Genomic DNA, 13,764 nt, shown 5'->3' on the forward strand with positions numbered 1-13,764 from the left:
TATATAAAATTCAGATTAAAATATGCAGTAGTTGAAATATCAGGACAAATTGGGCAAATAGTTATTTTATGCATTTAAGCCACCTTTGGCTAATGTTTTAGTATTTTATGGGAGACACCTTTGACATAATTCATGCAGTATTTTAATTTTGATTGAGTAATAGGGACTGTATTTTTGCATGTTTACTAATATTAAATATTAGCTGCTTGTTGCATCATGTAACATTTGACTTTATTTTACTTTTATGCCAGAAGAGTTTAAAGCAGGAAAGCAGGAAGCTCTTGTTTCCTGTTTAGGCTGCAGCTATATACGGTACTGTATTGTTTCCTGTTGTCTTAAAAAGCTGCACTTAAATTACATCTTTATTTCTTAAAGGAACCATCCATTTTTTGTATACTGAAAATCATTGAGTTAATACTAGTTTATTGAACATTTTTAAAATATTGTTGAATATATAAAAAAGGTTTTCAATGATTTCACACAGCTGGTTATGTTAAGAGCTTATGATGAGATCTGTACTTTTTTGTAACCTACAGTACACCAGGGGGGTCAGCTGGTGCAGAGTATTTGACATTTAGTCAAATTTTAGAAATACTCTACATTATATCTTTGATATGTTATATTGATTTACAGTATCATAGTTTGCCAAAAATGAATACTTAATAAAAGACAATTATGCAACATCATATTGTACAAGGTAATTAAAAAACAATATTCTACTTAGAAAAGATGTAACACTTTTCTAATTTGCACATACATTTATAATAATAATAATAATAATTGCTTACACTTATATAGCGCTTTTCTGGACACTCCACTCAAAGCGCTTTACAGGTAATGTGGTCTCTCCTCCACCACCACCAATGTGCAGCATCCACCTGGATGATGCGACGGCAGCCATAGTGCGCCAGAACGCTCACCACACATCAGCTATTAGTGGGGAGGAGAGCAGAGAGTAATGAAGCCAATTCATAGATGGGGATTATGAGGAGGCCATGATTGGTAAGGGCCAATGGGAAATTTGGCCAGGACGCCGGGGTTAAACCCCTACTCTTTTCGAGAAACGCCCTGGGATTTTTAATGACCACAGAGAGTCAGGACCTCGGTTTTACATCTCATCCGAAGGACGGCACCTGTTTATAGTATGGTGTCCCCATCACTTTAATGGGGCATTAATGGGGCATTAGGACCCACGTGGACCACCCCCTGCTGGCCCCACTAATACCTCTTCCAGCAGCAACCTTAGTTTTTTCCAGGAGGTCTCCCATCCAGGTACTGACCAGACTCACACCTGCTTAGTTTCAGTGGGTTGCCAGTTGTGAGTTGCAGGGTGATATGGCTGCTGGCCATTTCCTTATGTTTGAGGGAAATGTTGACGTCCTGTCATTTCTCAAAGCGTCTGAGTAATTATGAAGCATTTTATTAATGATAAACATTGTTGAAGACCATGGCAAGCCAAATTGTGACTATGGCAAGCCAAATTGTCACAGAGATCCCAAACTAACTAACTAATATCATGCTTTTTAGATATATACAGTATAGATTAATCAATGATATCTAGAACACTTACAATATTTGCAGTACTTAAAAATGTTAGCCTGTGCTTTCTAACAAGCAGCTAGTAGTAGTACTGTAGGCTTACAGTTTGGCAGTTCTGATACTACCTCGGGCCTGTGATTTCTGGAGAGCTACTGTATGTGTAAGCCAATAGATGCCTGAGTGTGCTGCACTAGTAGTGTCTGCTTCTTGTTAGGCCAGGTTCACACAATAGGGGCAGGGAAACACCCCTACTATGGGATTCAACTCCCAGTAAGATGCTACTAAATACTAGCCATATTGTGGTCACAGAAAGACAGGAAACTCACACATCCAAGGGAACAACAAATAGGAACTCTATATTTAACTATATTTAACTGTAGTAGACATATCTGCAGAGTTAAATGTAGATATAACACAATACACTGTGTTGATTTTACAGTGTAGGACACATCATATCTATTATCTTGACTGAGGCTTAGTAACCTGTAGACACAGCAAATGAAATACAGTATACCATAACCTAGGTTCTTTTTAAGACTGGGCATATAAATAGAAATTGAATATAGACAACCGGACAGCAATTCATGCAGGTAATGGGATTTCAAATCACTAATAACAGATAGGAGGAAGCCTAGAAAAGAAACCTAGGATTTGCCACTGACTTATCATTGTCCACTATTTGGAAATGTGAGCAAAAGCTAAAAAAATAAAAAAAAAATACTAGAGGAAACAGTAAAAAGTGGAGAGAAAAAACATATGATCACTTTCTAAGCCATATACAATTTCTTGCATGAGGAATTTGTCTTTTCACATATCCCAGCTTGCTCTCCATGAGACACACAGACAGAGGGAGCTTGGGGTCAGAGCGCAGGGTCAGCCATTTATACAGCACCCCTGTACGAACAGCTGGGGTTAAGGGCCTTGCTCAGGGGCACAACAGAGTAGGATTCCTCTGCCGGCTGCAGGATTTGAACCAGCAACCTTCCAGCCACAGGCGCAGATCCAGAATGCCACCACTCTGCCCAATGACAATATATTGAGAGAATGACAATGACAAACATTGACACATGACAATGATTATAAGGTTTTACCTCTTAATGGTTATACCTCATTTAGAATACTGTCTCTATGTTATAAAAAGACATTGATATCCTGACTTGAGCTCAAAGTAGAGCAACCAGAATACTTTTGTAAATGGAATGTCACACTCAGGTTATTTAAAGAAACTGATCTCTTCAAGACTGAAGATTACAAGTGGGTTTGGCGATTATAAACGTAAAAGGTGCTGATGAAGTGAACCAAACAGATTTTCTTTGCTCAGTAATGAAACAAAGACCCAAGGGCACAAGTGGAAGTAACAGTATGTTTCGAAAAGAGAGCAGAAGACATTTCTTTCCACAGTGGGATGGGGGTGCCAATAAGATGCCAATTCCTTGGAGTCCTTTATGGAATAGCTGGACAAGATTCTCTATTACTATGAAACTAACAAGCTCTGAAGGGTAAAATATATAAACATTAATTTTAGATCTAATTCTTGGATATACTATCCGTTAGATAATATTGTATGACATCATTAGATAAAACAATGTTATTCAAAAGCTCCTTAATGTTGAAGTGATGAAGTCCAGGACTACTCTGGCTACTGCGAAAGCACTACTCTCGTTTATTGTAAAAGAAATGAAAAGATCAACACGTGCGGATGTGCCAATCACACCTAATCTTAAAACCGCAGAGGAGTATGGGTAACCCAAGGTCAGAGTTATTTCTGTAAACACCAATTTCCTGGTAACCATGCATCAATATTCACTCCATGAGCCAGAAGTGCCAAAAGTTTTATGGCACCTGTCAAGCTGTTCGCATGATGTTTCAAAAGGTTTCAAAAGGGAAGTGGGGCAATATCTCAAAATAATAATAATATCTCAAAACTGATTTTACTGTAGTTGTCAATTTTAATAGAAGGACCCCATAAGTTAAACTCTTTGTACCATACTGTACCATACTGTATATTATAAACAATTGTCACAAATTGTTCTGGATTTAAACAACTAACCCTGTTATTTAGAAGTTGCTCTCAGCTTGAGTTGCAGCCAGGCAGTGCCGGATTTCCCATTAGGCACTATAGGCACAGCGCCTAGGGCCTACGGAGGAGGGAAAAACTAGTGACTAATGAAAAACAAGCTGAAACAACATGCTTGCGATCGACTCCAGGTGCCCCAGATCAATAATCAAATGCTATCTAACGGCTGTTCTAGAAACTAGAAGTATTGAAGTAATGGTCGTTTGACTGGCTCCATCAATCATGTGGTTTAGCATTAGAAAAGTTTAAAGTGCATCATGTTAATCTACGTAATTCAATTGGCACTTATCCGTCTTTTTGCACATTTCAGAGTGAAAGTGCCTAGGGCCTACGAACACCAAAATCCAGCCCTGCAGCAAGGATCTAATGATCAGATACTAAACACTTCTCGCAGTACTCACCAGAGTATTGCTCTGTACAATACAGCTATTTCCAAAGGTTCCCATTTACTGATTTTAATAGGAAAAATGATTCTCAGCCCTAGTCCTGGAGGATCACTGTATCTGCTAATTTCTATTCCAGCTGAGCTCTACATCTCCAGTGTAGACATATAATAATGATATTAGTTGATCTACAGCATATTCCTATTAAAACCACTTCTAATTTACTTGCGTCTTTTGTGAGTTCTACAGTAAGTGTAAAAAATTCAGAAATTGGTACAGGATTGATTCCAATAATAAAATCTATTGAACCTTTTAAGAGAAAGCAAATTTAAAAATGTGCCCCAACATCAAAATCAGTGAGCTTGGCCTGCGATTAAGAACTTGTATGGTGCAAAAACCCATGAAAGCTTTACAGTGTTTTTCCAGAATCAGGGCTTTGAACCACTTGGAAAGATCTGTTCATAAATACATATACGGTAATTATTATGCTAACAAGCATAATTGCATTTAATTATGATAAAAAAATGAATGAAGAAATAAAAATGGGTTTCATGGTAACAGTACTAATATTTTTTGCAACAGATGCCCTTAATGATTTTCTTGCTAGATGGTGTAATACTTACCTGTGGGTGGATATTAAAGAGGAACTAACAGAAATTATGGAAGAGTTAATAGCTTTATTTTTCTGACAAATATCAAAAGGAAGTTTAAACTACACACAGAAATCTTCCTGGATTACCTAATTCTACTTCGTAGAGCACTGATCCATGTGTTTTGGTATTTATACTTCAGATTCTTTGGGTTAAGCCTCCAAAAAACACTTTTTCAAAATGAGAAAGAGGCTGAAATATTTAATGTGTTCTTTGGTTCCCCCTAATGTATGTCACTGGTATAACATTTCTCAATATCAGCGACAAGGAATACTACCAAGCAAAACTAACTCGGCAATTGTTGTGTTGGTAAATTTTGTTTGTCAATTTTTAATGCATTCTCACTCAGAAAAAGACAATTTCAAACAATGAGAACAATGTCAGCACCCATTAATTACACCGACAGTATTTATGGACCCATTAAACCCTTAATCCATCATAGCCTAAGAAAATGCAAAAGAAAACACATTTAAACAAGAATTTAAAAAATCAGGCTTCAGATAAGATGAAGTACTATACTATCCTATACCTTGCTTATACTGTACGCAAACATTTTGTAATGAAAAATAAACAATGATTAAATTTTTGCATTATTATTTTTTTAAATTAATTTTAGAATTAATATGAAAAAATGTATACACCTAATTATTTGCTACAGGTGTGAAAGTGTTGTCCAATGACAATATTATAGTTTGAATTTCCTAAGCTACAATAAATGCAAGAAAAAAGTTTAACCAAATATTTAGGCAGCATTCTATATGTTTAGAAGTACGAAAGCTCTACTCTCTTGGATGTATCTGCAGTACATACAGTATAATAGTTTTCCACAGGAAAGTTTAATTTGCAAAAGGCTCCCAGCACAAATGAGTTAATAATAATCAACACTGATGTTTCTAACATTCCCAATAGTACAACAGCAGCAAAAACAAACCAGAAATAATAACTCTAGATCGAACTATTGTTTGAAATATGTAATTTCTCTTAATGCGTGATACTATTTCATATTTTATAAAATGTTTCAGCAATATATTAACCAAACCAAGATTAATGTTAACTGCTAGTAAACATTTTGTTTCTCTGCTCTATATTTCTGTATTTATATGAACTATATTCTTCTCTGCATTCACTCAGCTTACCTGTAAAGGAGGACTTGCTGATGGGTGGTTGGTTACACATGGGTGATCGCCTGGTAATTAGAATTACAAGAAAAAATTAGTATATGCTTTCTGTGATATTAGGCTTAAATGAAAATCCTAAGCTTTAACAAAAAAAAAAGTGTGACCTTTAAATACAATTAGAGATGACATACTGTACAGAATAACATTATGTGTTGCAATTCCAATTATTACCATGGGGTGGCAAACAAGACCCAGAGATTTTAAGAATGAAAAACAGTGGTTCAAGATTTCATCTGAATGTCCTGACTAATATAGAAAGTAGTGGTGTAAGACAGATAATGATGTCAGCCCAAATAAAATATTCAAGGTACTGCAAAAGGAATCTTACAATAAATACAAGAAATGCAAATTCTTTGCACCCTGAATAGGAAGATTGATTTATACTGAAAACACTATTCAAAACTTACTTGTTAGAGGCTCTGTCTTGTTGTACATTTGTTAATGCAGCAAAATTATTCCGTACAGTTCTCAAACTAGCCAGCACCTGGAAAGCAAAAAAGCTTTATAAATGAAAACAGATACTATCGGAGATCACTTTTGAGAAAACATAAAACATTTCTATTAAAAAAAAACATCCTGTGTACTGGTATTTGTTCCAACTGGAACTGGGAATTATTAAAATAATTTATGTACAGTGTTATTATGGCTGATTCAAAAAAGAGATATGTTTATACCATTCTTACAATAAGGTATTTTATTGAACATTTTTATTTTATTAAAATAATATGGGTAAAGTACAGTATGTACAATATCAGTATTCTGTCTAGGATATTAACCCACACATTTTCAAGAATCCTGCTGTATATCAACTACTAAATACTGCTGCCTAAAGAACTAGCGATATTTAATTATTAAGTTTTTGACTGTATGTTGAACATTTTAAGGTAGCACAGTGGCATGGTGATTAGCACTACTGCCCACTCGCTGTTAGGTCTGGGTTTTGACGCCAGAGTTGAATAACTTCTGTATGGGGTCTCCAACTCTTTGTGTCTGTAGTTTTCTTTGGGTAATCTAGTTTTCTCCAACCTTCCAAAGACATGCTGGCTAAATTGATTGCAATCTTACAATTGCCCTGGCATGCTCATGTATGTGTCCTGCCCAGGGTGTAGTGTCACCTTTTATCCTATGTTTCTTGGGAAAGGCTTCAGATTAGCACAGGACTAGAGTTGCCAACTCCTGACATGGCTGACAAAGAATTTTGCTAAATTAAGTCCAAAAGAAAATTTACAAACAAAACTAGGCCTTTTTGTCTGTTTGTTATTAAGTAGGTAATGGACCAGAGGATCTCATCTAACCTTTTCTTCAAATATGCAAGGGTATCAGATTGGTTGGGAAGCAACCATACTCTGTTAACCCTTTGTGTAAAGAAGTGTATTCTGTTCTCTGATTTAAATGATCTTTTACACAGTTTACACTTGTGTTCTCTGGTTTGAGTTTCAATGTCAAAGTTCACTGGGCTGACTTTGTAAGTGCCTTTGAGGATTTTAAATGCTTGGATCAAGTCTCCTCATTGATAAGATTATTTGATTAGTAGGGTACATGTTATTCATATGTATAAACAAATGATTAAGACTGGTCTATTGAACTTGCTAGAACTGCTCTCTAAGGAACAGTATGATCAAACTAGGATTGAAAAGTATAGAAAGAGCATCTAAATAAGGGGTAGAAGTGTGGTTTTCACTACCATTTCTTTTAGATCATGGGTCTTGGAATCAATTCTGGACTGGCATGTCTTCTGTGTTGAGTTTGCACAGTCAAAAATCAGATCATTCTAGTCAATAACCACCTCAATGAAGTCATGGACACCTTGAATAGTCTCTCCATGAGTAGTGAGGAGCAGGGCATAAAATCAGTACAGCTGAGGCAGCAATTAAAACTGAATCTGGAAATGTTTAGTGAGGATACAGAAAACAGACCAAATATTATTTAACCCTTGTCAAATGAATTATCTCACTGACAGAAAATACATTAGCGACTTAATAGACCATTTTTATTGCCAGAACAATCTTTAAATCTCCATCCTCCAGACATATGGTAAAACAGTGGAATGTGCACTTCAAGCTCAAACACCATTATCTTTATCACAACTTCAGCTGAGGACACTTTTACTGAAAACATACTGGAAGAAAGGGATTGCGTTGACATAGGCACATGACATGGACTGTTCAAGCTTTTTGTACTGTATGTGAGGCCCAATGTTGTTCAGTGGGGACTTGAACAGTGGGGAATGTTTTACAAAGAGCTGTAGGTCTCTTTTACTTCAGATACACATGACTTCCAGGAAAGAAGTCATCAGGTGGTTGTAATTATTTTCATGAAACAGTTGGCAACTTTGAATTGATTGTTTGTTATATGAACAACTCTCTTAGGATGAACAGACTAATTTCTAGAAATATTAAGTAATTTAATGTCTTAGTAGAAACAAGTTTTAATTATTTTTATATCTTAACAGGTATAAGCTCTAGACCAGTACATGTCAATTTATTCAATTTTTATCAAGTCTTAAGCAGTGACATGAATAATCACTTGCCTCAGCTAGACGGTTTCAGTAGCAAAATATTAAAATTGTGTACTAGGAAGCAATGCAACAAGTAGATGTCCCAGAGAATTCATCCATCTTACCGTGTGTTGTTCTAACTTGCTGAAGCTGTTAAATGTGGTTTGATAACTATACTTGCAAAATATACTTCTGATAAAATCACAGATCCACATTACTACTCAGGAATGCATACAGTTTCATACTGTTTTTCGTACTCTGATCAAAACAGTTAAGTAAACTTTTTCTTCTCTCCACAACTGTTAATGCTAATTGCACCACACTTAATTGGTCCATTCATTATTGGAAAGATATTTGTTTTGTTGAGTTTTAAAGCACCTTAGAACTGCCCCATATACATAAGACAGGAAGAACTAAGCCAGATGCTGGTCCAATGCATGGTCTTGGAAAAAGGTATGATTAAAAACTGTTAATTAGACCTAGACCTATGTGTTTATAAGCTCGGAGGAAACTATAGCATCCAGAGAATCCATGAATGAGATGAAAGCATGAACATTCTCTACACAAGAGGTTTCCTGAGACCAGAATTGAAACTAGACCATACATAATTCACTGTACAGCAGTGAATGGTGTCACACTCACCTGTGCAAATGGTGTTACAATCAGGTCGTCTCCATGACTGAAAAAAACACAAAAATACAGCTGTTAAAATGGTACAGCAAAACACAAGATTATATGCTTTTATGACTGCCATGCAAAGAGGGGAGCAAACACTTCTTTTATTCACTTGTGCTAATTAATTGTTGCAAAAAATAAAGCTAAAAAGCTTTGACTTAATATTTGTACATTAAAGTTTGAAACACAGAGTAGTCTTTGTACTTTCTGACTGCCTATGGAATTGAATCTGTCTGACAAGTCACGCGGATAGTAAAACTCTCCTGTAAGAATAGAGGCCCATTCCGAAATAACAATGCTTTAGAAATATTTTTAACATGTCCAATTAATAATATTGGTAAATAAGGAGCTATTGTCTTGAAACTTGGACTTAAACTTTTTTTATCTAATAAAGATGGAATAATTAGAAATAGCACTTTAGCTTATGACTTCAGAGCTAAACTCATAGCCCAATCTCATCATACAGTATGTTCACAGTTAAGCACAACTTGGCTTCATCATTACTGGAATGCTGGACTTACAATATAAAGAAAACCATACTTCTGTATAAATGTTGTTGATGGACCAGTAGGTATAACTCTGTGTTCCTTCTGGACCACAATTTCCAACACCAATATGGCAACTGGGGACACAGATCTATAAAAGGTGCCATTCTTTGGATGAGATGTTAAATCTAAGACCTGATTATCTGTGATCCCATGGTTCTGTTAATATGAGTAAAGGGTTACGCTGGTGTCCTGGCTAAAATCCACACTGGACTTGCACTATTTGGCCTAACTAAATTTCCCCTTCAAGTCAATTAGTGGGGTGATTTCTCAGTTCTCCTTGTGATCTGCTGCGTAGAGGATTTGCTGGTACAGAATGGCTGCTGTTGGAGATACACTTCAGTTATGATGAAGTAGTCCCGACATACTGTAGTCTGGCATGATTTGACATTGAGATGAAACACCCAGGCATTTTACAAATGCATAGATGTATTCTCACTGTCATTTGAAATGGAAAAATGCATCTGAATGTTAAAGGATTAAAATATTCATTAAAGTTAGAGTATATTTAGTTTTGAAATGTCTTTAACAACCATAATTTCAATTTTACTTGAGCCTAAACCAATTTTTACACAGAAAATTGTTTCCGTGATGGTGACTCTCTTCAGCCTACCCTTCAATAATGCCAGACAATCAACATTTTAAATAACCTTTCAGCGATTTTAGAAATTTCTTATTCAATTTTGGATTTACCATTGTTTCAAAAATGAGGTACAGTTCACAAAGCTAATCTTAGCTGACTACTATTTTCCCTCTGACTGGGAGATTAAAAAATGATCTGTGTTTTCTGAAAACAAAATCCAGCACAGGTATGGAAAAGTAAAGTTCTGTTAATCTTAATAGAGCTTTGGAAAACTATGTATGTAAAGATATACAGTATAAATAATATAACTATACCGTATATAAACATAATAAAGCTATTATGCTGTTACATAATTGCAGCTGAATTTACAATGGAGAACTAGAGCTGTAAAAGCTGTCCCATGAATATGACTTTTCAACAAACATTAAATTACGGTACCATTCAGGGTTAAGAATAAAACTCCCAAAAAGAAGAGTTTTTTTTTACTGTAACAGTAAAAACATCTGGAATGTAGGTAAGGTTGAAAAGTTATTTCTCATGCTTGGAAAACACACAAAACACATTATATAATGCAGTAAGAGATTATTTTTGTTGTTGTTTTTTTTATTTTGCATCGCTTTTGAATCGCTTTGAATCTGTGGTGACTTCCAAAGGGCTCCAGCTTTGTTGTCGCCTAGATTGGCTGCTGTTGCATTATGAGTGCTGTTTTGTAACCTAATTCTCAGTTCACACAGCTACTTGAAATGACCTTGGAGGCTACCAAGCCAAATTGGCCTGAAAGTTCCCTCGGCTCATTGCCTCTCTACAGAGATAACTGTCAGCCAATAAGAAGAGCCCAAAGAGAGCTCTCTGTGACTTTTTATAGTAAACTAATACTAATCACAAAGTCTGCAGCAGAGCTGTAGATTATGCCAAGTGTGGAATTCTGTGTTATACCTGTCAACATATTTAAATTCAGTCTTAAGCAGTGTCTGTGAGTGTATGGCTTAACATCTAATCAAAATTCCACGCATATTAAACCCCCCATCCAGAGATTACTTAAGTCAGTCAGCTGAGTGGTGCAGACATTACTGTAACTTTTAATAACTACAATATATTTTCCACATGAAATAGGACAGATTATTGTCACCTTCTTAGTACACAACAAAACAACAACACCACTACCACTAACAACAACAAGAGAGGTAGTAGTAGTAGTAGTAATAATAATAATAATAATAATAATAATAATAATAATAATAATAATAATAATAATAATAATAATAATAATAATAATGTGTTTTCATGCCCTGCTTGATTGTCTTTCCATTGAAAATAAATACTAAAAAACAAAGGGAACATGCAAATGTCTCTGATTTCACAGATCAAAATCATGTAAGATGTCACTTGGTGTAACTTGATGTAAAAAATCATGTAACAGAACTATTAAAGTAAAGGAAAAAGTAACAGTATTTCGGGATTAATAAAATACTGTATATTTTCAACTGTTTTCAGTGGATATAGTTATTGTAGATTTAGTAATTAAAGCTTTCAAAGTTTTCAAAGCATCCGTGCAATGTTTTAGATGTGGCAATGTATATACAGTACAGTATATGGCTTCTTACAGTATAATGCTACATGTGGGTGAGAAGACAGTGCTTTATCAAGGAACTCATTACGATATTAATTGTGGTGTAAACTTTACAAGGCCAAACACCAAGTTACTTCATGCCTGTTTAGCATTAATACCATCTGAATGACGAAGCATAATTATTACTTCTTAAGCAAAAAATGACAAAGCTTCTTAAGTAACCTTGAGATAGAAAACAGGCTAGTAATAATATTCTGGAATTTGTAAAGTTTTGATATACTTTACAGTGTCGGCAGAATACTGCTTTTTGCTTGGATTGTGGTGACGTGTGTTTACAATATTCTTCATGGGCTTGCGTTAAGTTTGACTCCTGTTTTTCTTCATCCTGTTACATGCTGTGTACATTTACTGTACTTATTCCACGTAAGATAAGAGGAGACAGAAAATATGAGGCAAAACTGTTCATTTTTTAATTTAACGTCTAATTAGAAAGTATCAGCCAATGTAGGTAGAACATGAAGGAGTTGAGTAACTGATATGGAAACAGGAATACAGGAATGAGTGTTACTCAGTGGAATAAAAGAAACTATATGTATAGACTGTATGTCTGTTTGTCCATATGTATCTTAAAATATGGATATTTTTATATTTACTTTGCATATACGGTATAAAGTAAGTACAGTATAGACCCTATTCTATGTAAACATACACATACATGTACAGTACAGTACTTTATCTTAAAGCTAGGCCACTTTATACAGTATGTATTCTCTGAAAATACATAGGTCATGTATTGAACAATGCAATGATTAGAAATTTTAAAACATATATAATACAATGTACATAATGTGAGTTTATCTTAGAAAGAAATATATTGTTCAAATTTCAGATAGGCCTTTGTCACAGATCATAGGCTAAGTTACTGATGCTTCAAAGTGAAGGGTATTATTTGAATTGAGGTTTATTTAGCCTGAAATAAGTTTAAAATATAAATAATTAGTTCAGTTTCCAGAGTAACAAAAAAGGATACTTCATTAGGATCCTAGAATCGTTGCACATCCACTGCACATTTAAGTAGATCAAGATTCAATGGATAAAAAAAAAAAAAAACATTTTACATTACCTTAAGCTATTAAAGCATTTCCAAGTGCAAAAGGTTAGTATTAGCAGAAAGCAGTAGTAGGGGGAGTGGGTGATTTCTGGTGGTATGCAAGCTTTGAAGGACAAAATATACTTGGGCTGCTGGATCCAAGTGAAGCAACAAGCAGGCATTTCACACAGTACATGCTTGAAATTGGCTGTAAGCAGCACATATGCCACATGCCTAAATGCAACATACCACTGCCACCTTTCACCGGGACAAAAAAACCTCCCTAATTCTCACTATACAGTACAGTATAAAATAATTCAGTCCAGCAATATAAGAATGAAATGGTAATCCATGCAAGGTTTGTGTGGGTATCTCTGATAAACAGTGTGTCATGTCTGTAAAAAAGCATGTGTTCTCTTCAGGAATGAGTGCTGTCTACTAACTGACTGAAAAGGAAAGTTGACAGGAGTCTGGAACTGTTAATATCACACAGCCATATCAGCAAAGCCGACAAAGGAATGCACTGTAAATAAAACATTCTAAACATAGCTACTGATATTTCAAACCCCTGTCACAGCTGAGAGGAATACCTACCCTTTGTCATCTAGTTGAGGTGTTTACAATTAACACGACTTTTTTGAAGAGTTGTGTATATTAATCTCATCAACATCAACTTTTCATACAGGTTTTAAGATGAATAGAGTTTTTAAACACAAGTTCAGGAGGAGGTCAAATTTTAATCTTCAACTTCCGTTCTCTTATAAAGAAATAATTTTCTTCTCATAAAACTGAAATGGAAAGAAAGCACTATTCAACATTTACAGACTATTTCTCCTCTTGATATTACTGCACTATTAAGTGATTATTCTACATAGAAATCTACTCAGAAACACTATATCTCAGTGCTTTTGAGACGAATAAATCACACAGATTAATAATATGCTGATCATTATTACCATTTTATTATATTATGATAG

At 35.0% G+C, this 13,764-nt stretch overlaps 1 protein-coding gene across 8 annotated transcripts in view; it reads right to left on the bottom strand.

Annotated features, from left to right (window-relative positions):
- The window catches only part of pde4d (phosphodiesterase 4D, cAMP-specific), a 507,544-nt gene that overhangs the window by 49,587 nt on the left and 444,193 nt on the right, over positions 1–13,764 (bottom strand). For all 8 annotated transcript variants that reach the window (XM_006626906.3, XM_015367790.2, XM_015367796.2 and 5 more), the window contains 3 exons: positions 8,967–9,003; positions 6,235–6,311; positions 5,786–5,835 (listed from right to left, as the gene is read on the bottom strand). In XM_006626906.3, the coding sequence (XP_006626969.3) occupies positions 5,786–5,835; positions 6,235–6,311; positions 8,967–9,003 (164 nt within the window). The remainder of the gene's footprint in view (positions 1–5,785; positions 5,836–6,234; positions 6,312–8,966; positions 9,004–13,764) is intronic.

The sequence above is a fragment of the Lepisosteus oculatus genome, chromosome 3 (genome assembly GCF_040954835.1).
Source record: "Lepisosteus oculatus isolate fLepOcu1 chromosome 3, fLepOcu1.hap2, whole genome shotgun sequence".
Taxonomy (NCBI): domain Eukaryota; kingdom Metazoa; phylum Chordata; class Actinopteri; order Semionotiformes; family Lepisosteidae; genus Lepisosteus; species Lepisosteus oculatus.